At 36.1% G+C, this 22,654-nt stretch overlaps 1 protein-coding gene across 8 annotated transcripts in view; it reads right to left on the minus strand.

Annotated features, from left to right (window-relative positions):
• The window catches only part of ahctf1 (AT hook containing transcription factor 1), a 131,527-nt gene that overhangs the window by 60,429 nt on the left and 48,444 nt on the right, over nucleotides 1-22,654 (minus strand). For 7 of the 8 annotated variants that reach the window (XM_069930876.1, XM_069930875.1, XM_069930872.1 and 4 more), the window contains 11 exons: nucleotides 17,027-17,208; nucleotides 15,550-15,611; nucleotides 11,679-11,807; nucleotides 9,010-9,100; nucleotides 7,814-7,903; nucleotides 3,360-3,500; nucleotides 2,387-2,491; nucleotides 2,170-2,269; nucleotides 1,829-1,952; nucleotides 1,639-1,695; nucleotides 997-1,143 (listed from right to left, as the gene is read on the minus strand). In XM_069930876.1, coding sequence (XP_069786977.1) covers nucleotides 997-1,143; nucleotides 1,639-1,695; nucleotides 1,829-1,952; nucleotides 2,170-2,269; nucleotides 2,387-2,491; nucleotides 3,360-3,500; nucleotides 7,814-7,903; nucleotides 9,010-9,100; nucleotides 11,679-11,807; nucleotides 15,550-15,611; nucleotides 17,027-17,208 — 1,228 coding nt within the window. The remainder of the gene's footprint in view (nucleotides 1-996; nucleotides 1,144-1,638; nucleotides 1,696-1,828; nucleotides 1,953-2,169; nucleotides 2,270-2,386; nucleotides 2,492-3,359; nucleotides 3,501-7,813; nucleotides 7,904-9,009; nucleotides 9,101-11,678; nucleotides 11,808-15,549; nucleotides 15,612-17,026; nucleotides 17,209-22,654) is intronic. The other variant, XM_069930874.1, reaches the window with a different exon arrangement.

Genomic DNA, 22,654 nt, shown 5'->3' on the forward strand with positions numbered 1-22,654 from the left:
GGTTACTGCTTTTCACTTGCATCGAGTGTTGTAAATGTCCTTCATGGTAGGAAGAGAGTCCCCAATGATCTTTTCCACTGATTTCACTATCCTCTGCAGGGTCTTGCGGTCCACAGTGGTATAGCTTCCAACCCAGGAGCTGATGCAGTTGCACAGGATGCTCTCAATATATTCTCTGCAGTGAGGATGGGAGATGAACTTTTCTCAGCCTTCACAGGAAGTAGAGGTGCTGGGCTTTCTTGGCTATGGAGTTGATGTTAAGTGCACTCCAAGGAATTGGAAACTCTTGACGAACTCAATGGCAAAGCTGTCAATGGTCAGCGTTAACATTGATAATGATGCTTCAGTTGTTAATTCACTGACCAATGGTGAAATAGATGAAACAACGCTGCAGCTCGGTGAGCGCGATGAAAAGGACTTATTTGACACTGCAGAAAAAATGCCTATACACGACATTGTGAACATACGTGATGGACTTTTTGATGGACTAGAGCAGTATGCATTCATAAAAGAACAAGAAATCATGTCAGTGTATAGAATCAAAGACTGACTGCTGAGACAAAAAAAACCTTTGTTAATGAGGCAGAAATTCTAGTCCTTGTTGCTGCATTTTGTAAGCAGAGATCACATGACTTTTTGGTAAGAATTAAACATTATTTCATGCTTGAAAAATGTTATTTAACTGCGGATACAAGTATTCTGCTGATGCTACTGGTCTGCTTTAAAGAAATCTCAGTTATTTGAAAAATCCTGATAACCAATATAGGTCAGATCCCAAGCATTTCAGATAATTGGAAACATACTATACCACAATTGATTAGTATAGGTGGATTATAAGTGGTCTTTTAAAAGTCTGTAAATTACCTTATAGAGTTTTAAAATAAATATTTTTCAACAATCAATTAATTAATTCAGCTAGTTAGCCCCCTTATAACTGAGAAAAATCAACAATATACCTCAATTGACAAAACAATATTTATTTCTGGTGTCACTTACCTCATGATCATTATGATCCAAAAGCCAAAACCCTTGAATGAGGTTCACCAGACCCACAGGTATAGCGAAAGCAGGTGGGAATGATTCAATTGAAGACTCGTTTTTGTTAGGAACAGATGAGAGAACATCCAACAGAAGGTAAATGGCCTTAAAATTGAGTCAAGGTTCCATAACACTGCACAATGACCCACAACCAATTACTCAGACAATTAATGTCACAATCTATTACCAGCAAAGGCCAAAATTCATTATCTTTCTCCACAAAAAGTGTACTCATGACATTAACTTCATTCAATATTTTCTTCAGAAAAGCATGTAGCTGGCAAAGAGAAACAATTTCACTCAAGCAATAAATGCACCAAAGACATTTACTTGGAAGTTGCTCGAATGACTTCACACCTCTGGACTACAAAGTAACCCCAGATTGGCAAATTATCTTCCAAACAAGTACAATACTATTCACATTTTTCTCACTCGACTTGATATATGGTATTTCCTCAATGCAATTTGCTCATCTTCAGAATTTTCAAGTGAATGCTGTTCTATTTGGCTATGGAAATAGCATTGCAAACTTGTGGTAGAAATTACTTGCAGAATCAGTGAAGCAGAAAGGCAATACGCATAAACAAATTTGAAGGATACAATGGCATGCTTTGTCGTCTCATCTACATTCTCCAATAAATATACATCGAGAAGTGCCTATTATAAAAAATCAAGTTCAGTTTAATATTTGCAACATCTCTAACGAACCCGTTTTGCCATTCATGAATCACAACCTTATATGAATCATAACCTTACATGAATCACAACCTTATATGAATCATAACCTTACATGAAGTGATGACGGGGGATATTTTCCTGTTCCTCCTTCATCCTTCTTCCATAATTGTTCAATGTGACCCCCAGTCTCTGATACCATCCCATCAATCAACAGGCAGTCTGAGCACCATCTCCCCCTGAATAAAGCAAAGTTACAATAAGAATATTCTAATTTTTAAAATAAACTAGTACTTCATCAAACTAATTTTCTGGGAAAAGGACCTAGATTTAAAAGCTATAAATTATGATCAAGGAGCATAAAATCAAAGGTGGAGTTTGAGGGCACTTATTTAGCAATTCTGAGAATCATAGCATTGGACATACAATTTCCCCCCCAAAAAATCAGAAACCTACTTTGACAAACGCTCCAATTTGTGCCGTCTGTTGGTATAATAGTTTTGTATTACTGGATAGTTGTAGATGGGCTTTGATAATTGTAATAGGTCAGCATCATCTGAGAAAAAAAGCAAAGAAAGCATTTTCATCAACTCTACAGGTTGACCAAATATAACTGTAATAAAGTCATTTTGACGTAAGTGACAAGCATTTTTCCAAAATATTCTGAGCTTACCTGAACCCTCTGGAAGTAGGCCTGATCGACAAAACCATAACACAACTTGAGCATATTGTGAAAGCAGAGTGCTCACAATACGCTTATTCATCAAGTCAACCAGTCCTGTATAAAATATTTAACATTAGTGTAACGTGCTTGAAGTTCATTTGTTTTTGACATGAAAAGGAGCAAAGCTAAATATTTAGTTAGCAATTATTGTTTTCATTGCCAAATATGTGCCACCTAGCAGTGAAAATGTCCCAAAATTTGCTAATACTCCTGCATTAATAAAAAAGTTTAAAAGACAAAAAAACTACATTGTACTTACACTGAACAAACTTCATTTGTATGAATATATAATCTTCAAAGCATTTTACTTTATTTTCAGTCACATTCTTTGAAAACATTTAATTGTTGCTTCATCTGCAGGTTCCTCCCCCTCCAAAAAGCTGCCCAAAATACGAACAACAACCTTATCTATAATTTAAATCAACCCCCCCCCAACTGAGTTCATAGATAAAGCCTCTAATTGGGGTCAGAGATGAGAAGATGCTTTAATAGAGTTACCACAACAGGGAGCAGCATCAACCAGCTCTTCATCCTGGGTGATGATATTGTTGTTTCACACCAGTTTATTCGAACAGCTGCTATGAGAAAAGCATGACCAAGGCATTCCACTGGCTAAATATTTGCTCCCATATTCACCAAAAGTTTAAGTGTTACTTCAGAGAACATTTATTTTTACAAGTTAAACTTGCATGTTTTTACTTATTGTTTTATTCTTATTTATTTTAATTTTAAAAATTTATTTTGTTTGTTTTTTTGCTTTAGGCTGATGGTTGCTTGAATTCCAGATACCAGGATAACTGTTTCAAGCAACCGGAAAATACACATCAAGCATTTACAAATCTCCATAGGTGCCAGATACAAAGGGTTTTAAATTAACACAATATTTATACAAAGGAATGATGCATAACAGTTAAACACACACCTCGCTCAGTTAACTCCTGGGCCTCTGTCAGGAAACAGTTAACAATGGTGGTGAGGTTGCTAAGTAACATCTGGCAGTGCTGTAGAGACTGGAGTGTGTGGGGGTCAATGAAGTGGGACGATCCATCAAAAAGTGGAACACCTATTGTTTAAAGGACAAAATGAGACAATCTACAATTCATGGATATTGCAAACTTTTCAATGCAACTTTGAGCATATTTCAGTGAAACATGAAAGTCTGCAGACACTGTGATTGTAGTAAAGACAGAAATACAGGAGGAAATCAACAGGTCTTGCAGTGTCCAACGGTGGTAAACCTATATTATCGACGTTTCGTGCCTGAGCTCTTCAAGATATACAGCATCTTTAATCAGAACTGTTAAATCTAACTAGTAAATTGCTGAACTTGCATTAGTCAGTATCTTAATAAATTTAATCTTCAATAAATTTAGATTTTACTATTATTTAGGCTCTCAAACAGAACCATATGGGCAAGTTAATGATTTCAACCACATTACAAATAGTTGCCAAGCAAACACTTGCCTCTTCCAGACAGAATAATGCAAATTATTGTCAATTGGTAATGATCCCACCTTCAAGAGATATACTCACGGTTGATTTGCTTATCTCCCAGAAGCTGGATAAATACAATTTAGAGTTCTGAAGGTAGGTCACCAGAAATAAAGTGTCTGACAATATGACAAGCAAGATCACACTCAAAGAAAGATAATAAGCAGCTTGTCATGCATGACATTAAGCAAAACACAAATCAGTTCCTTGAATAGAAATTATAGATGATAAATCTTCAAAAATGTTGAGGCCAAAATAAAATGGCTATATTTACGAGTGAAATGTTCATTCGTTGTTAATAAAGTTAACTACATATATAAAACTATTGCTTCTTCATGAAAAGGCTAAAATGCACTTAATAGTCATGGAACAGACAATAGTAGATGAGAGCAAGATTGGTTATAGAACCAAGTTTTAATAGTAAGGCACAAGGATAAGATACATAGAGGAATCGGTTTCCTGATAAGTCACGTTAACAGGTACTGTGACCCATTTTTTTACTTTTTGATCTGGCCTGTTGTCCCAGAAAGATTTCAATCTTCAGAACAGTTGCTCAAGAGAAGGGTTCAATCTTCAAGGCAGTTGCTCCAGTAACTAAGTTGCTCTAGCAGCAAATTTTAGTTGTTTTCTGAGCAGCTCATGAGACGCAGGTCAAAAATGTTCAGTGGGAGTTTCGTGGTTAACCAAAGAATGTATTATCAATGAGTAGGTAAGACAACTAATCGACTGTCTAACATTACTAACAAAAACAATTACTTCAAAGATACTAACTCACTTTGCTAAAGATGACAAGAATGAAGGGGGCTACTAAAGGATAAAGAAGGCAACATGTGGCTGGAGGCAGAGGAGGTTGGAGAGGATCTAAATGAATACTTTGCATCCGTATTCACAAGAGTAAAGGACCTTGATCACGGTGAGGTCAAAAATGAACAGGCCTGTGTGCTGGGCAATGTGGAGATTAAGGAAGTGAAAGTGTTGGATCTTCGTAAAAATATCAAGGTTGATAAGTCCCCAGGCTTCTGTGGGAATCTTTGAATCTTTGAAACCTCTTTGGCTGCAGGGGAGGTGCCAGAGGATTGGAGAACAGCAAATATAGTCCCCTTCTTTAAAAGGTAATAGAGAGAATCCTGGGAATTATAGACTGGTGTTTCTTATGTCAGTGTAAACTAATGGAAGATTCTTAACAATAGGATTTAGAATCATTTGGAGAAGTACAGTCTAATTACTCAAGGATAGTCAGCATGGCTTAGTGAAGGAAAGGTCGTGCCTCACAAGACTGAGTTTTTTGAGGAGGTAACAAAAAATTGATGAGGATTTTAGCAAGACATTTGACAAGATCCCCCACAAACGACTCATTCAGAAAGTAATGAGGCACATGATCTGTGGAACATTGGCTGTATGGATAAAAAAATTGGCTTGTTAGAAGAAAGTAGAAAGTATTCTGCTTGGAGGTCGGTAACAAGTGGAGTGCTGCAAGGATCTGCTTCAGGACTCTGTTCTTTTTGTTTTTTATAAATGACCTGGATGAAGAGGCAGAAGGATCAGTAGGATTGTGGTTGACGTGTAGGTTGGAGGAGTTGTGGATGGAGCTGAAGGTTGTCGAAGTTTACAAGAGGATATAGACAGGATGCAGAGTTGGGCAGAAAAGTGGCAGATGGCGTTCAATACAGGTAAGTGTGAGGTGATGCATTTTAAAAAGACTTGATAGAGGTCTACAAGATTATTTGAGGCATAGAGAGGGTGGACAACCATCATCAGTTTGCTAGGACAGGATCAGCAAACACCAGAGGACATAAATACAAAGTTAAGGGAGGGAAGTTTAGGGGAGACATGAGGGGTAAGCTTTTTTTTTGTTTTTACGCAGAGAGGGTTGGTTATGGGGTAGGGATACTTTAGTATTTTTTATAGGAAGGGATATATGGGTCGGCACAACATTGAGGGGCAAAGGGCCTGTACTGTGCTGCATTGTTCTATGTTCACAGTAAATAAGAAAAACAAATACTTGGAAGAGTTTATTCTGGATTTTCAGGCTGGCTTTCCACAAAGCCTATGTGGTGATGGGCAGCAAGTGGAAAAAAAAAGATAAAGTACAACACATTACCATATTTGATGATATACAAGACCCACACATATACCCCCACCCCCATTTTAGCAGGGAATATTAATAAATTTTTTTAGTGTATTTACATGTAAGCATTTAATGTTTTTGAAATATATAGCTACAGTGTAGCAGAAATAAATGGAAAAAACATGCAACTAGAACTTTAATAATACTGCTGTAATTTACAAGAGAATACAAAAGCAGCTTAGCTATAGCAGAAAACATTTTATAAAAACAAACTGCCACTGTCCATCCCCACGTTGGTCCTACTGCCCCACTCTTGTGGCAGCCCACTGTTGGTCCCTGAGCCGGTCCCACTGCCCTGCTCTTTCGGTGGGTGGGATCAGTGCAGGGACTGGTGGCAGTCTGTCATGGGTGAGGAGCGGGGCAGTGAGACCAGTGTGGGGACTGACAGCAGGCTGTCAGGAGTCTCCCAACAGGCCACCACCAGCCCCCATACTGATTTCTCCCCACTCCCCTGACAGCTCCCAATGGTGATGCTCATTAGCCACGCCACAATGATCGCTGTTGGCTTTACTCACCATTATCACCCCAATTTCAACTTTGCATATAGAACCCAGGGGATATTTTTGAGCCTTTTTTTGGGAAAAAGTTGGGTTTTATATGCCATCAAATACGGAACTTTTAATTTTGCAACATCTTCAGCAGTATGATTATGAATTACTTCACTTAGTGAGCTGTTGGGGTTGAGAGGATGGGGGAGATGGAGGGGAGAAGAGAGAGTATGAAAAGAGCCAAGGATAGTGGGTGATAGATTGCGAAGCGACTAAATTAGTTGGCTAGAAAGACAACTTCTGAAAGTTTTTATGGAGCAGAGAGAAAGGCAAAAGTGAAGCGACTGAATCTTTGGTGTATTGGTCCATTTATTAATAATGAAATCTGGGAGGGTTGGCAATTGGCGGAATCAGTGACATGGGGTAAATACTTCAAAAGGCAAAAATCAGGGTACAAAAGTACCACCATGAGTAACCAAGACGTGATATTAGTAAGTTTGATTTACATTCCAGATATGTAAATGGCAAGGAGAGTCAAGAATACAGTAATTGTCCATTTTGCCACAAAACTCAGTGGTTAAAGTACATCCACACATGCTGTGCCTGAGTAAATATGATGATAATACACATCTATAATTTTTTTAATTTTCATAAATCTAGAGTCCTCACTGGTAAACTCCACAGTACTGGAAGATGCACACAGATCATAACTGTCCATAACACCTTTTAATATTTGATTTTTCAACATGGACATACACACAAATCAGAGCATATGCTTCTAGAAATTAAAATAGATAATAAGGAAGCAACTATTATTTGGAGATGGTAGATATGTTGGCCTCTATGCTTCAGTTTTCCAGCAATAATTTGTGCTTTGGGTTTCACAGATTGATGTATTACTTAAAATAAATCTTTTTTTTTTTAAAGCCCCAAAAGTGCTTAAAATTGGTTAGGCGTAAACATGCAAAATCATCTTCGATGATTAACTGTTTTTAATAAATATGTTGAGAAATACAATACTTTTCTTCCAGGTACAGTATAATTCTATTGAAGGGTTAGAAGATTATTGAGCAACAGAGACAAAAATACAACAGGCCAAGAAAATCTTCTCATAGGTATAAATTGATTTTCAGTTGAATAGCTAAGCAGCCTGGATATAATATTTTAACTGGTGAGCCTCCACCACAGAAGGCTGTTGGTTAATTTCAAATGAGAAAAGCCACATACCCTGCATAATAAGTAAAGTGTATTCACTTGTCATGTACTTACAGACCACGTCCAGTTCTTCTTTTGTACGAGTTATTTTTTTCCAGGTCCATTCGAGCACAAAACGCAGACTGGCAGCTGACCTAGGTTGCTCTTGCAGTGAAGAGTTAGAGAAAAAAAAAATCACAATGCATAGTAGAAACACAAGCACAAGATTTTTTTTCCCCACTTATGCTCAAACGCACATCGTCATTCTTGAAATGTTAAGTTGTTTGTAATATTCTATTGGATTCAATTCTACAAAATTCAATTGTTCTATCCTCAAATTATTAAAGTAATGAGAGAGTAATTAGTATTGAATAAAAATAAGATTAATTTATTTCACGAAGGTCAAGGTGAGATGTTTTGATGATGAATTTTATTTTATTTATGACATGTTCAAATTCTTGCAGTCTCAGTTGACAAAGTAAAACCTTTGTTTTTTTGTGTGATCTTTGAGCAGATAGGACAGCGTACAAAACAATTAATGATGGGAAATCAAATTTACAAATGTTTGGATGCAAAAGGTTTCTTTGTTCACACTGACAAACAATAGCTGAGCCCAAAAAAAATTCTTTAGCTTTTCTTTGATGGTCAAATTACACAATTATAGAGTGTTGAATGCTATTTAAAGTCAGGGTGATACTTGAGAAGAAATGAAGAGGCTAGGCAACCACCTAACAGCTCTAGCTGACAAGAATATTCTTACTCAATGCAGCTTTCTGAGATGACCAAAATTTGGTTACCATGCCCATGTGCAATGTTAATACTTGAATAAGATAATGGTGACTCTGGTGACAGATGCACAAATTTCAGAAGACAAGAAAACCTAGAGACCTCTTAATACCATTACATTTTACTGGGATTAAGACTTGAAATGGCTTTTGGTAGAGCACATAGTATTCAAAATGAAAATAGTCTGTCTATTAATAACAATTCCACACCCTTTCCCACTTGCCCATTTCACTGTTTTGGTTAGTTAAGTATCCAAGCACATGACATGCTCAGAAGCAACAGAAACACGAAGCCTCGGACCATTCAATTTTCTATCAAAGGGAAGACTTGACCAATACACCTGAGCAGACTATAAGGGGGCCAGAGCTCAAATCAGAATAACTGCCCAAAATACACTTTTTAAATTTACATATATTGTATTCATTTACAAGATCCCTGAAAAATTTAATACTAAAAGAATGAAAATTATCTATTTCAACACTTACCTTCTGTTGTCCATTGTTTGATGCATGTTGTTATTAAGCCCAAAGAACTGGATTCTATACCTGCTGACAAAATGGCTTCACGCTTTTCCTCCTCAAAGAGAGAAAATCAAAATTATAATTGGATTTAAAATTCTAGTGTCCGATTCAATTTTAAAATACCTGCTTCTTTCTTTTGGGACGAGGCAAGAAACCAGAACGCTCAGGGAAAGCCCACAGAATTACAGGGACAACGTGCACACTCGACACACAGTAGCAGGAGTCAGGGTCAAACTCAAGTTGCCAGAGTTGAGTAAGTGGCTTAACAAATGTACCACTACAAAACTATGATTAAGGTCTCTCTTTGAAAGGCACTTATGAATCTATAATGATGTGAACATCATCAGAATGTTCCATTTAAGAAACCGATCCAAATTAACTATTTTCAGTTAAAAGGAATGTCCAAAAAAAAATTCTCTGAAAAAAAATAATGAAAACCTCTTCTCCAAATATTCAAGCAACCCAACAGCAAAATTTAGTTGGTTAAAAAAAAACTGGACTGCACCGTAACAGATTTGTGTTAACCTTTAAACTATATTTCTCATATACAAAAATGTCTTAGTTAAGTAAATTATAGAGTTAAAATATTGTATCTGTGTTCTTGGTAAGTTAGTTATGGGCTGGTACAGGGTCACACACAGGATACAGCACATTTAGGGTTAGGGTTACTTCCAACTTACGTGAGTTACATCCACCCGCACATACGACCAAATTTAAAAAATCTTCATTAAAGCTACTGTACAAGTTCATATTTTATAGTAAAAGTACTGTACACAGTCCGAGGTCCTCATTCCTCATTACGGTACTAAGTCGGGGACTACCTATACTCAGAAGGGAGTTCATTCTCAGAACTGATATGTCTTGAAAAGATAGAGCTAAAGGATCTGAAGTGGTTCTTAATTATTCAAGGACAATGGAATGCTTTTCTTTATTGAAAACTGAAGTATCTAAGTACTCAACAAGAACTGCTAAAGGTAGCCATCTGTTTTTAAACTAAACCATAAGGCTTCTTGAACAAGAGAAACGAAACTCAGAGCCATGTGAGTGATAAACTTAAGCCTTTGAAAAGAGGTGAGGCAATCTTTCGGAGTGGTGTTGTCTACAAGAAAGAGGTATGAAGATAACATGGTTTACAAGAAAGTGGAGTTTGCAACTCTTTAAAATTCCAATAACCGATCACATGATTTTAAAGAATTGGAACTGACCTGAATGATTATGTAAATAGTCATATGATTTGGTGAAATATATTATCAAATTCAGACATTTTTTTGTTCAGTTCAGTTTGGAGTTGAGAGAAGTCAAAACCCTGTGACGCACAGGGTTGAAACCTTGTGAAAGACAGGGTTGAGTTACAGTAACCAGAATAGGTGCTGTTGTGTACGTTACTCCTGGGATAAAGGGAACCCAGAATCAGTGCTTTTGAAATAGCAAAGACCACTTTGCTTTCTCTTTGGAAAAGAAGACAGAATTCTATTGGGTTTATTTTTGTATGATCACTTTGTTTAACCCTGGTCTGCATTTGTGAATTCATCGTGGAAGAAAATAGCCTCATTCTTTGTTTCATGGAAAAGAGGGCAGAATTGTAAGTTAAGAGTCCTGTTTAAAAGCTCTTTGTAATTATTTCTGAACTGAGAATTTAAGACCTTCTAGCAAGACTAAAATGATGCTGAAGTTTTAAAATCGACTTTTCATTGTGGAACTTTATTACACACATTAACATTTTACATTTACGTAGAGTGGGATTAAATTTAGAGTTAAGTTTAGGGATAAGTAAGAGATGTTATGTTATTAATAATTGAATAAAAAGGCTATTATTTTGAATTTTCCATTGCTGTTCCTGTGTTAGTGCTAACAAAGAACCTTGAGTCCCAAGGGTTGTTAGTTCATAACTAATTCAATCATTGCTGACTCAATGCTCACGTTTAAATCATCTGACAGAACTGACAAAAATAACAATTCATTCTCATCACTGATGATCAAGAATAGTTTATCCAACAACATTCCTGCTCAATAAATTTAGGTGTTCAGATTGAATCTTGTAATTTTTAAAAAATTACATGTGCACAGTAAGTGAACATCACTGGCACAGTACAAGACTAAAAGTGAGGTAGGCAAGTCAAAGAATACATGCTGATTTAATACAACTAAATTTTTAAATAGAAACTCAACCAACATTTGTTAGGTTCAATGTTGGTTAGAAAACAAAACAAAGAATTAAAGAGTTATTCAAGTGTCAAGTTTGTCTCAACTGACAGGATGCCCTCTTCCCTGTTTAAAAAGCACTATTCTTGTTTGTTTTAGTTTTTTTCATTTTGTTTAGAACCTCTCCTTTTAAGTATCTCATGACACTGAAGATCCAATATAAATCAAAGTTATTGGATAAATAACAAATAAAGGAAACAGATTCAATGAAATCCTAATCCGACAATAAAATATAGCAATGCAAATCATTTTGAATATTAATATGATTGTGACAAGAGGTTTATAGTATTTAGTTTCAAAATCAATTAATGTTCAGAATTAAGTTAACTTTATGCTAAACACAAGACTCCAGTATAAGAAATGGTGTTTACTATCGTTTGCTATTCATTTATACAAATCAAAATAATGCAAGCAATTGTCACTTTACTTACTTGTGACAGACAAGAAGGCTGGATATCTGCTAGTCTTGGAGACAAAAGACCAGCCATAAGGCAACGGCTATAACCATCTGGTACAGCTTCACTAAGAAAAGGGCCGGCTTTCTTCAAGTAATTCAATGTCTGGAAGACAGGTTTATCAAAAGTTTGATGGCCAGCAGTCCTTCAATAAAAGCACCTCAAAATGATCATGACTATGTTAGCCCAATAGAGAATGTTCCAATTTCTTAGCGATCATGGATTAATGTCTATACAAAGACTATTGGACGTTTATAAAATCACGAGCGGCAAATCAGGAATATAGCCTTTTACCCCTGTTTAAGGGAGTCTTAAAACTAGAGAGCAGTTTTAAGATGAGTGTAAAAATTAAAAGGGAACTGAGGTGGACCTTTTTCGAGAGGATGTTGAGGATATGGATCAAGCATTGGTACCAATAGCATAAACAGAAGTCCCTGTAGACAGATTTAAAGGAATTAGTAAAGAGGTTAAGTAGGTCTCAGGATTTCCAGACAAGTGAGCACAGAAATAGGATGACACTATAAAAGAAGACATGAGGTTGCTTTGGCAGACAATGTGAAGGAAAATCCTACGGGTTTCGGCAAGTATATTAAGAGCAAAAGAATAGAAAGGGAAAAAATTGGTTCCCTTGAAGATGAGAGTGATGGGGGAGAACTTAAATGGATTTTTTGTATTAGTATTCACTCAGGAAACTGGCAAATTATCGAGGAAAGTAAGAAAAACAAGCAGTGAGGTAATGAAACCAATACAGATTAAAGAGGAGGAGGTGCTTGCTGTCTTAAAGCAAATAAAGGTGGATAAAGGGGCTCTGACAGAAATATTTAAAATGTCCTTAGCCACGGGTTGTGGTGCCATTGAATTAGAGGGTTGCTTGTATTGTTCCGTTGTTTAAATTAAATTGTGTTGTTCCGTTGTTTAAAAAAAGGCTCCAAAAATAATACTGGAAATTATAGGCCAGTGAGCCTGATGACAGTACTAGGTAAATGATTGGAGGTTATTCCAAGAGATCAGATATAAAAGTATTTGGATAGCCAGAAACCAATTAGGGAAACCAACGTGGTTTCGTGCATGGTAGGCCATGTTTAACCAATTTAATGAGTTTTTTGAGGAGGTTACTAGGAAAGATTACGTTATTTAGGCTGTGGACATTATTTACGTGGACTTTAGCAAGGCCACATGGTATGGGTTAGTCAGGAAGGTTCAGATGCTCGGTATTCAGGCAAGGTAGTAAACTTGATTTGACATTGGCTAGACTGGAGAAGCCAGAGAGTGTGGTGGATGATTGCTTCTTAAACTGGAAGCTTGTGACTAGTGTTGTGCCTCAGGGGTCAGTGCTGGGACCAATGTTGTCATCTATATCAATGATCTGATAAGATGGATTAGCAAGTTTGCAGATGGCAAAGTTTGAAGGCACTGTGGACAGTGAAGAAGGTTTTCAAAACATGCAGTGGGATCTGGACCAGCTGGAAAAATGGGCTTAAAAATGGCAGATGAAATTTAATGCATGCAAATATGAGGTGTTTCATTTTGAAAGGACAAACCAAGAAAAGGCATGCACAGTAAATGGTAGGGCACAAAGGAGGAGTGTGCCAGAACTGAGGGATCTGGGGATACAGATATACAATTCCCTGAAAGTGGTGCCACAGGTAGAAAGGGTTGTAAAGACAGCTTTTGGCATATTAGACTTCACAAATCGAAGTACTGAGTATAGGAGTTGGGATGTTATGGTAAAGTTGTACAAGACATTGGTGGCAAGGCTAAATTTGGAGCTTTTTGTGCAGATTTGATCATATAACTACAGGAAAGAAAACAGTAAGATTGAAAGAGTGCAGAGAATATTTACTAGGATGTTACCTGGTCTTCAGGAACTGAATTACAGGAAAAGGTTAAACAGGTTAGGACTTTATTCCATGGAGCATAGAAGGGAGATGTGATATAGGTATTTAAAATTATGAGGGAGATAGACAGAGACAGGTAGACTTTTTCTATTGAGGAAGGTGTGATACAAACCAGAGGACATGTGTTAAGGGTGAAAGGGGAATGTTTTGGGGAAATACAAGGGGGAACTTTGTCATACAGTGAGTGGTGGAAGTGTGCAATAAGTTTCCAGCTGAAGTGATGAATGCAGGCTCAATTTCAAATTTAAGAAGAATTTGTACAGGGACATGGATGGGAGCGGTATGGAAGGGGTCAAGACTGTGGAACTAGGCAGAAAAATGGTTTAGCACAGACTAGAATAGTGGAAGGGACTCATTTCTGTGCTCTAATGTTCCTGTGCTGCCATGTTCTATGGTTCTATGTAAACATAGCTGTGAGTACTGGAGGAAAGACTTTCGCCCCTTGTAAAAGAAAGACCAGTTCTGGAGGATGTTGTGAATATACGCCTGCATGTGTATGACTTTATCACGTATATATTTTGTGCGCTGCGGGAAACCATTTTAGACTAGTAATAAAGGATAGTGCATTTCCTAAACTTAGAAGACACAACAGATTGGCAACAAGGATTGTAACAAACTTCTTCTACTCTCTAAGCATTGAGAGAAGACTTAAAGAGGAAATGCAAGGCTACCACATCAATGAGCCCCACAGGCTCAAACACTGAAAACAAAGGAAAAGAAAAAGCATTTCACGTTTGGCTGGATAGAGTCTCAGAGATGGGATACGGGTTATCACGACAAAGTTCACTGGTATTATGGCGTTCAGTCAAGATCGATGGGGCAGAATGGCAATAGGCAAATTAGAAGTAAACAAGCTGCAAGGTTAAAATTTGAATATTAATAGATGTGGCATCTAAAATGCAACAAGTGTGCAGCAGCTGTGGTTTAGGCAGGTTCAACAAAAAAAGGAAGTGAATAGGTAATAATGTTGTGGGTACATTCACACCTCAAGGACCATAGCAGTTCAAGGAGGCAGCTCACCATCACCTGAAGGCCAACTGAGGATGGGCAATTAAAAGTCGGCCTATGAAGTCCATACCCCTAAATAAATTTGTTAAGTCATGGAGATTGGTAATAAATGGATTGTTCTTGTGGTGAACTGGAATGGATTTAATGAGCCAAATAGCTTCCTTTCACGCTGTAAACATTGTCAAAGTTCAAATTAATTACACTGAGACCAGTATCTCAGTCATTACTTTATTCCAAATGACAATAAGGCCCAAAGCACTGAAAGTGCAGAGCATCACAAAATTAAAACATCCTATTTTAATCTTACTGATTAAACTGCAAGGATTGATCAGACTAATTTAATATTCTGTGGTAAACAAAACCTGTAGATGCTGGGGTCTAGTGCTGTGCACAAAAGAGCTGGAGAAACTCAGCTGGTCATGCAGCATCCATAGAAAGAAAACAAGTCTACGCTTTGGGACTGAGTCCTTCTTCAGGAATGCCAAAAATTAGGGAGATGCTGAATAAAAAGGTTGAGAGGAGAGAGGGGAAGGGGAGGATCACAAGCCAACAGGAAAAAGAAAATAGATGGATACAGGGGAGAGAATATATTGAATGAAGAGACTGATGGGTTAGTAGGTAAAGACAAGGGGAAACCAGTTCTTGTGGTAACTGCAGGGCGATGAGGGTAAAAGGGGTTGAGGCTGGTATGCAGGAAATAGAGGAAATGCAGGAGAGGGCTGAGTTAATGGCAGTAGAGGGGAAGTCAAGTTTTCTGAAGGAGGACATCTTAAATGTTTTTGAATGGAAAAGTCTCATCTTGGAAACCAATATCTAATTTCATTAACATTGGATCAGCTCAAATCAGAATTTAACCCATTTTAAAATGACATACCATCTCAAATAAATAAAGTTAAATTGAAGTACTGTTGTTCTTTCACATATTTTTTTCTCAAACTCACCTCCTTTTGAAATCCAGAACCTGTCATATGTACAAGTCCAGTGTTTAGCAAACAAGTTGCATCTGAAAGGAAAAAAAAGTCATTTAAAAATGAAATCGTAGAACTACAGCCATTTATTTATAGCTGAAATTTTAGTTTCTCTATGAACAGCCATTCTCAACCATTTTTTAAAAAAAAACTATGGCCTCCCCTTAGGACTCTGCTCAAAGTTTACGGGCTCCCTTCCCTGGCCATTTTGGCCCACAAGTCCATGCCACCCAATTAACCTACATCCCAGAAGGTTTGGAGGGGTGGGAGGAAACCCACGCAGACACAGGGAGAACGTGTAAATTCCTTACAGACAGCGTGGGATTCAAACCCCAGACCCGATCACTGGCACTGTAAAGGTGAGCACTAACCACTACGCCAACCATGCTGCCTTTTTCTTTAAAGTTGGTTTCTTCCATACTTTGCTCCTACCAACTACATTTTTTTAATAAAAAAATTATGATTTAGTCCATGGTCCACCTCAAACATGTTGGAAATGACTGCTCTATACTACAAAATTTTGTTTTCCTGTTTAAATTCTGCCATTTAAACCAAATAGCATAATTACAAAACACATCCTACAATTTCAATTTGTGCCATTTACACTTCAGCAGGCAACAGATCACTTGATGTAAACATACAGAAAGAGATCAATGTTTAGTATCATCAACAAAACTAGAAAACACTGAAGAATGTTAAGTTTTGAGAAATAAAAACCTCTCAAATGTTCTGATGTTTTAAAAAAACCTGTCCTACACCTTGCTGCCACATCCATTTTTGTGAAAGAATGTAACGAAATGATGATTTTAGACTCAGTAAAACATCTTTACACTTCAAAAAGCAAAACTAATAGATCCAGACAAGGAGACAAGAGAACAGATGTCCAAAACGCTTAACAAAGTGGTGTGTTTTAAAGAACATCTTAAAGCATGAGAGAGGGGACAAGAGGGTGAATCCTTTAGCTTCAGCAGCTGGAGGGATAGTTGCCAACAGATAAAAGAAAGAATACAAATTGAACAGAATTAATATGAAGTTCAATAAAATGCAAATTACAAAAGTTTTTTCACTAAAGACATGCGATTCCCTGGTTACCAGGATAACATTTCTATTTGGCCACTGCTTAAGCAAGAACAAACCTTATGAACTTTGGTAGGCTCACTGATCATTAGTGGGCAAGAAAAACATCCCAACTGTTACTTTGAAAGTTAATTCTGTTAAAACTGACATAAACATTCATCAATAGTTACTACCCAACTTGCTGAGTATTTCTAGCATTTTTATTTTTTGCTTGATCTCTGGTTTGGCTGGATAAACAGTGGCCATGAGTTAGCAAAGTGTTTTTTTAAAAAAAATCACATCTCAAAATACTTCTGCATTCGATGTCACAAATAAAAAGCAAACTTTATCTCACATCTTACAACAAGAATGCTACATTGTAAAGTGTACTCACCAAAACTGTAGGTACTAGGATTAAAAAACTGCTCTGGTGGGGGATAAGAAGGTGGAACTCCACGACTAAGGCTTCTTTCGTGCACTAAGACATCCAGCAGATAATATGGAAATGTCATGTCCACCACAGCATCAAGGGACCATAATGCAAAATAGGGGCAGCTACCAAGATTCTCACTCACTCTAAAAAGAAAACAAAAATCATGCAACTGAAGTCAGATATCATAATTATAAACTTTTTTTGAAAATTTTATTTAACTTCATATGCATTAAAACCTGTACATACATTTCTTGTTCAAAAATATTAAAAATTAATACATGGTGATTTTTGAAAAAATTCCCTCCAATCCTCCCCCCAACAGCCCAATAAAAAAGGAAAAGAGAACATGTGGACATTATTTATAAAAACTTATTAAAACTATCAAATAAAATCTAACATATCCTAATATTTTTAGGAGTCGAAGATTTCAGGCTGGGCAATTACAACCCAATTCCTACAATTTGAAAATACGATCTTCTGAAAAATTTCAAATTTATAATGTAAATTATATGCAATCTTTTCAAGTGGTATACAACTACCTATTTCAGTATGCCATCTATTTATTCCCAAGTACACATCTGACTTCCAAGTTACTGCCACACATTTTCTAGCTACCGCAAGGCTATTTTAATAAATTCTTTTTGATAGTTATTTAATTTCAATTCTGTGTAAAAATATTTCCAAGTTAAAAAAAAAATTGGATCTTGAGGAAACATAACTTATGTAATTCTTTCCAAAAATAAACCCAATTCTACCCAAGAGGGTCTTAATTTTGAACATTCCCAGAGTGTAAAAAAAAAGTACCTATTTGTTTATTACATCCAAACATTTATCTGAAAAATTAGAATTTAATCCATTTAGTTTCATTTGAGTAAGATGATACAGTTGATGTACCATTGATTACAGTTGATATTGTACCATTCTGTACCGGACATAAATTGTTTTAGTCACACTATCCTGACAAAGTTCTAACCAAGTTTCCTCTTGAATATCTATTTTCAAACCTTTCTCCCATCTTTGTCTTGACTTATGGTTTATTCATTCCTTTTAGCAAAATTTAATATTTATATCTGTGATTAATTGTTCCAAATAACTTGGTTCAGGTAATATCAAATCTGGATCAACATTTTCTCTTAAATATCCCTTTAACTGATAGGAAAATATTGTATTGCTTTGTATTCCATACTTAATTTTCAATTATTCAAATGTCATTAAAGTTGAACCTTGAAAACCATCTTTTATTGTCTTAATTCCTTTGTTAAAACAAATATTTAAAAAAATATTATTTATTGTAAAAGGAATAAGTGGATTCTGACTCAGTATCATTCCTGGTATATGAAAATGTCTTATTCTCATTTCCAAATGTATTTTATTCCAATATTTTAAAAAGATGTTTTAATAGAGGAATATCTCGATCTCCAATAAACAACTTATCATTCCATTTATATATAAAATTCTCTGATTTATCTTCTCCTATTTTATTCTTTTCTATAGGAATCCACGCTGGCTTCTCTCCCTCAAGAAATATAGAGAGAAATCTCAATAATGCTTCTCTATAATCATTTTTACAATTTGGTTAATTGTCGTCCTCCTAATTCAAATTTCCATGTTAATTTGTCTAATGCAACTCTTGCCATTTTCCCTTTCCAAATAAATTTCCTTACATACTTATTCAGTTCTTGAAAAAATCTTGATGGTATAAATATAGGTAACATTTGAAATAAGTTCTGTACTCTAGAAAGTATTCATTTTTATACAATTAACCCTTCCTATTAATGTTATAGGTAGTTCCTTCAATTTCCGTAAATCATCTTCTATTTTCTTCAGCAATGGTGTACAATTCAAATGTTACGTTAATTACTGCTGATTTTAATACCTAAATATTTAATTGCATCTCTCTGCCATTTAAATTGACTTTCCCTTTTACATTGCTTATAATCTGCCATTACTATTGGCATTATTTCACTTTTATCACACATTTATTTCATAACTGGATACACCACCATATTCTTTTAATCTTAAATACAATTCACTTAATGACTTTTCTGGTTCAGTCAAATACATTATGTCATCATCTGAAAATAAACTAATGTACTTTCCTTCCTACTTTAAAACCTTTAATATCATTATCAAGTCTAATTAATTCTGCTAAAGGCTCTATTGCTAAAATGAATAATGAAGGTGACATTGGACATCCTTGATTACTTGATCTAGTCAATATAAAAGATTCTGATATTTGCCCATTTGTTACCATTTTCACTTTATAAATGTGGGTGCTTTCTAAATTTTCCTAAAACTTTCAATAAAAAATCCGATTCAAGTCTATCAAACACACTTTCAGTGTCTAATGTAACTACTACACTGGGTTCCTCTTAACTGTGTTAAATGTATTATACTCATCAAATGTTATATTATCCGCTAATTTCCTTCTTCTAAAAAAAATCCAGTTTGATCCACATTTATTAATTTAGGTAAATATTTTGCTATTCTATTTGCCAACATTTTAGATATTATTTTATAATCCACATTTAACAATGAAATAGGTCTAAATGAAGATGATTTCAAAGAATCCTTCTCTTTTTCAGAATCACTGTTATTGCTGTGTTAAATGATTCTGGCAAATCATTCATCTTTTCACCTGTTCTAATACTTCCTTAAGTGGAGGAATTAATAAATCTTTAAATGCTTTATAAAATTCAGAAGGAAAACCCATTTTCTTCTGGAGACTTATTATTTTGTAATGAACGCAATGCTTCTTTAACCTCCTTTTGTGTTAATGGAGTGGCCAATATCCTTGAATCTTCAGTATTTAATTTTGGTAAACTTTGAGACAAAATTTGTTTTTTTATTGCCATCTTTTAACGATAATGATTGATATAAATTTTTATAAAACCCCTTATAATTTTCATTTATTTCTTGTGATTTATAAGTAATCTGATTTGATTCTTAGTTGCTATGATTGTTCTAAATACTTGTTCTGTTAATATCTTTGCTTAGTTCTCATTATATCTTCCTATTTTATGTTTACAGTATTATACTTTAATTTCCTATTTATCAACATTCTTTTTTTCTTCATTTGATTGTATATAATTTTTTTCTAACTCATTTCTTTCTCAAGTTGTTCTGCTTCTTCCATACAATTTTGTTAAAGTCTTAGATGTATAACATTATTTGAACTCTTAAATATGCTTTCATTGCATCCCAAAAAACATATAATTTCTGAATTAGAATTTCAAAAAAATATCGGTATTTGCTTTTCCATAAACTCTCAAAAATCTTTCCTTTTTAATAACAGAATTAAATCTTCATCTGTAAGATGGTTTCTCTTTATCTTCTATTGATATTGCTAAAAATAAAGGCGAATGGTCGAATAAAATTCTTGCTTTAAATTCAATTTTTTTATTCTACCCTGCAATTGTGGAAAAGTTAACATAGAACAGTTAACATAGAAGATAGGAGCAGGAGTAGGTCATTCGACCCTTCGAGCCTGCTCCGCCATTCAACGAGATCATGGCTGATCTTAAAGTTCAGTACCCCGTCCCCGCCTTCTCTCCGTAACCTTTAATACCCTTATACTGAAGAAATATGTCGAATTCCCTCTTAAATATATTTAATGAACCTGCCTCTACTGCCCTCTGTGGCAATGAATTCCACAGATTCACCACCCTCTGGGTCAAGAAATTCCTCCTCATCTCGGTCCTAAATGGTTTGCCTATTATCCTCAAACCATGGCCCCAGGTTCTGGATTTTCCCATCCTTGGAAACATCCCATCTGCATCCATTCTGTCCAGTCCTGCCAGAATTTTATAGGTCTCTATGAGATCCCCTCTCAATCTTCTAAACTCCAGCGAGTCCAATCCCAATTTGCACAATCTTTCCTCATAAGTCATTCCTGCCATTCCAGGTATCAGCCTGGTGAATTGCCTCTGCACTCCCTCCATTGCAAGAACATCCTTCCTTAGATAAGGTGACCAAAACTGCACACAATACTCCAGGTGGGGTCTCACCAAGGCCCTGTACAGCTGCAGTCAGGTATCCTTGTTCCTGGACTCAAACCCTCTTGATATGAAGGCCAACATACCATTTGCCTTTTTAGCCGCCTGCTGTACCTGCATGCTCACCTTCAGAGACTGGTGTACAAGTACCCCTAGGTCTCTCTGCACTTCCCCATCTCTTAATTGTGCTGATATTAAGAAAAAATAAAATCTGGAGAAAGATTGAGGCCTCCAGTTTGAGGCCTTTTCGAATAAAAATAATCCCTTTCTTTTGGATAAATTGTCCTCCATACATCTATTAATCTTTCATAAAGGATTCTGCAACTTTGGCAGCTTGACTTTTAATAGCACTTCTCCCAGATCTATCCAACAATGGGTCAAGACAAAAATAAAACCTTCCACCTATTAATATATTTTCATTGCCATTGGCCAAATTCAAAAATGTTTCTAGTTACAAATTTCTCATCATCTAAATTTAGTGCAAAAATATTCAAAAAAGTCCAAAATTCAGAAAAAATACTTGACAATGTACTATTATATATTTACCTATTGGATCCACAATAATACCTTGCATTTTAACTGGAAGGTTTTTATTAATCAAAATCGCTACCCCTCTAGCCTTGGAATTAAATTAAAATACTGCAACACATCTTACCCAATCTCTTTTCAATTTCTGGTGCTCAACTTAATGAGCAAATTTTTCTCCAGGCTCCACAAAGGATATGCAGGCAAAATACTATTGAATTGCCCCACCACAAAATTTGTAGATGAGAAATTAAAATATTACTTATTTGGAAGCTAGATTTAGTTACAATGAAGCAAAAATTTTTTTTTGAGGCAATCAACCACAAAGTCCCTTCAGTTTGTATTTTTGTTGTAGATTCCAGAACTTGCAATCTCTTGCATCTCTGGATGATTTCTCATAACTTATGAAATTCTGAAACTTGGCATTGTTTATTTTTAAATTAGCAAGTGCGCACACTTCATTTCCTTAAACAGCATAACTACCACCACGCAACTGCCAAAGTGTTTGGCCTGGAAGTCAGCCTGAAGAAAACTGAGGTCCTCCATCAGCCAGCTCCCCACCATGACTACAGCAAAAAACGGTCAACCAGTTTACCTATCTCGGCTGCACAATTTCATCAGATGCAAGGATCGACAATAAGATAGACAACAGACTCGCCAAGGCAAATAGCGCCTTTGGAAGACTACACAAAAGAGTCTGGAAAAACAACCAACTGAAAAACCTCACAAAGATAAGCGTATACAGAGCCGTTGTCATACCCACACTCCTGTTCGGCTCCGAATCATGGGTCCTCTACCGGCATCACCTACGGCTCCTAGAACGCTTCCACCAGCGTTGTCTCCGCTCCATCCTCAACATTCATTGGAGCGACTTCATCTCCAACATCGAAGTACTCGAGATGGCAAAGGTCGACAGCATCGAATCCACGCTGCTGAAGATCCAACTGCATTGGGTAGGTCACGTTTCCAAATGGAGGACCATCGCCTTCCCAAGATTGTGTTATATGGCGACCACTGGCCACCGTGACAGAGGTGCACCAAAGAAGAGGTACAAGGACTGCCTAAAGAA

Source organism: Narcine bancroftii, chromosome 4 (genome assembly GCF_036971445.1).
Source record: "Narcine bancroftii isolate sNarBan1 chromosome 4, sNarBan1.hap1, whole genome shotgun sequence".
Lineage (NCBI taxonomy): Eukaryota > Metazoa > Chordata > Chondrichthyes > Torpediniformes > Narcinidae > Narcine > Narcine bancroftii.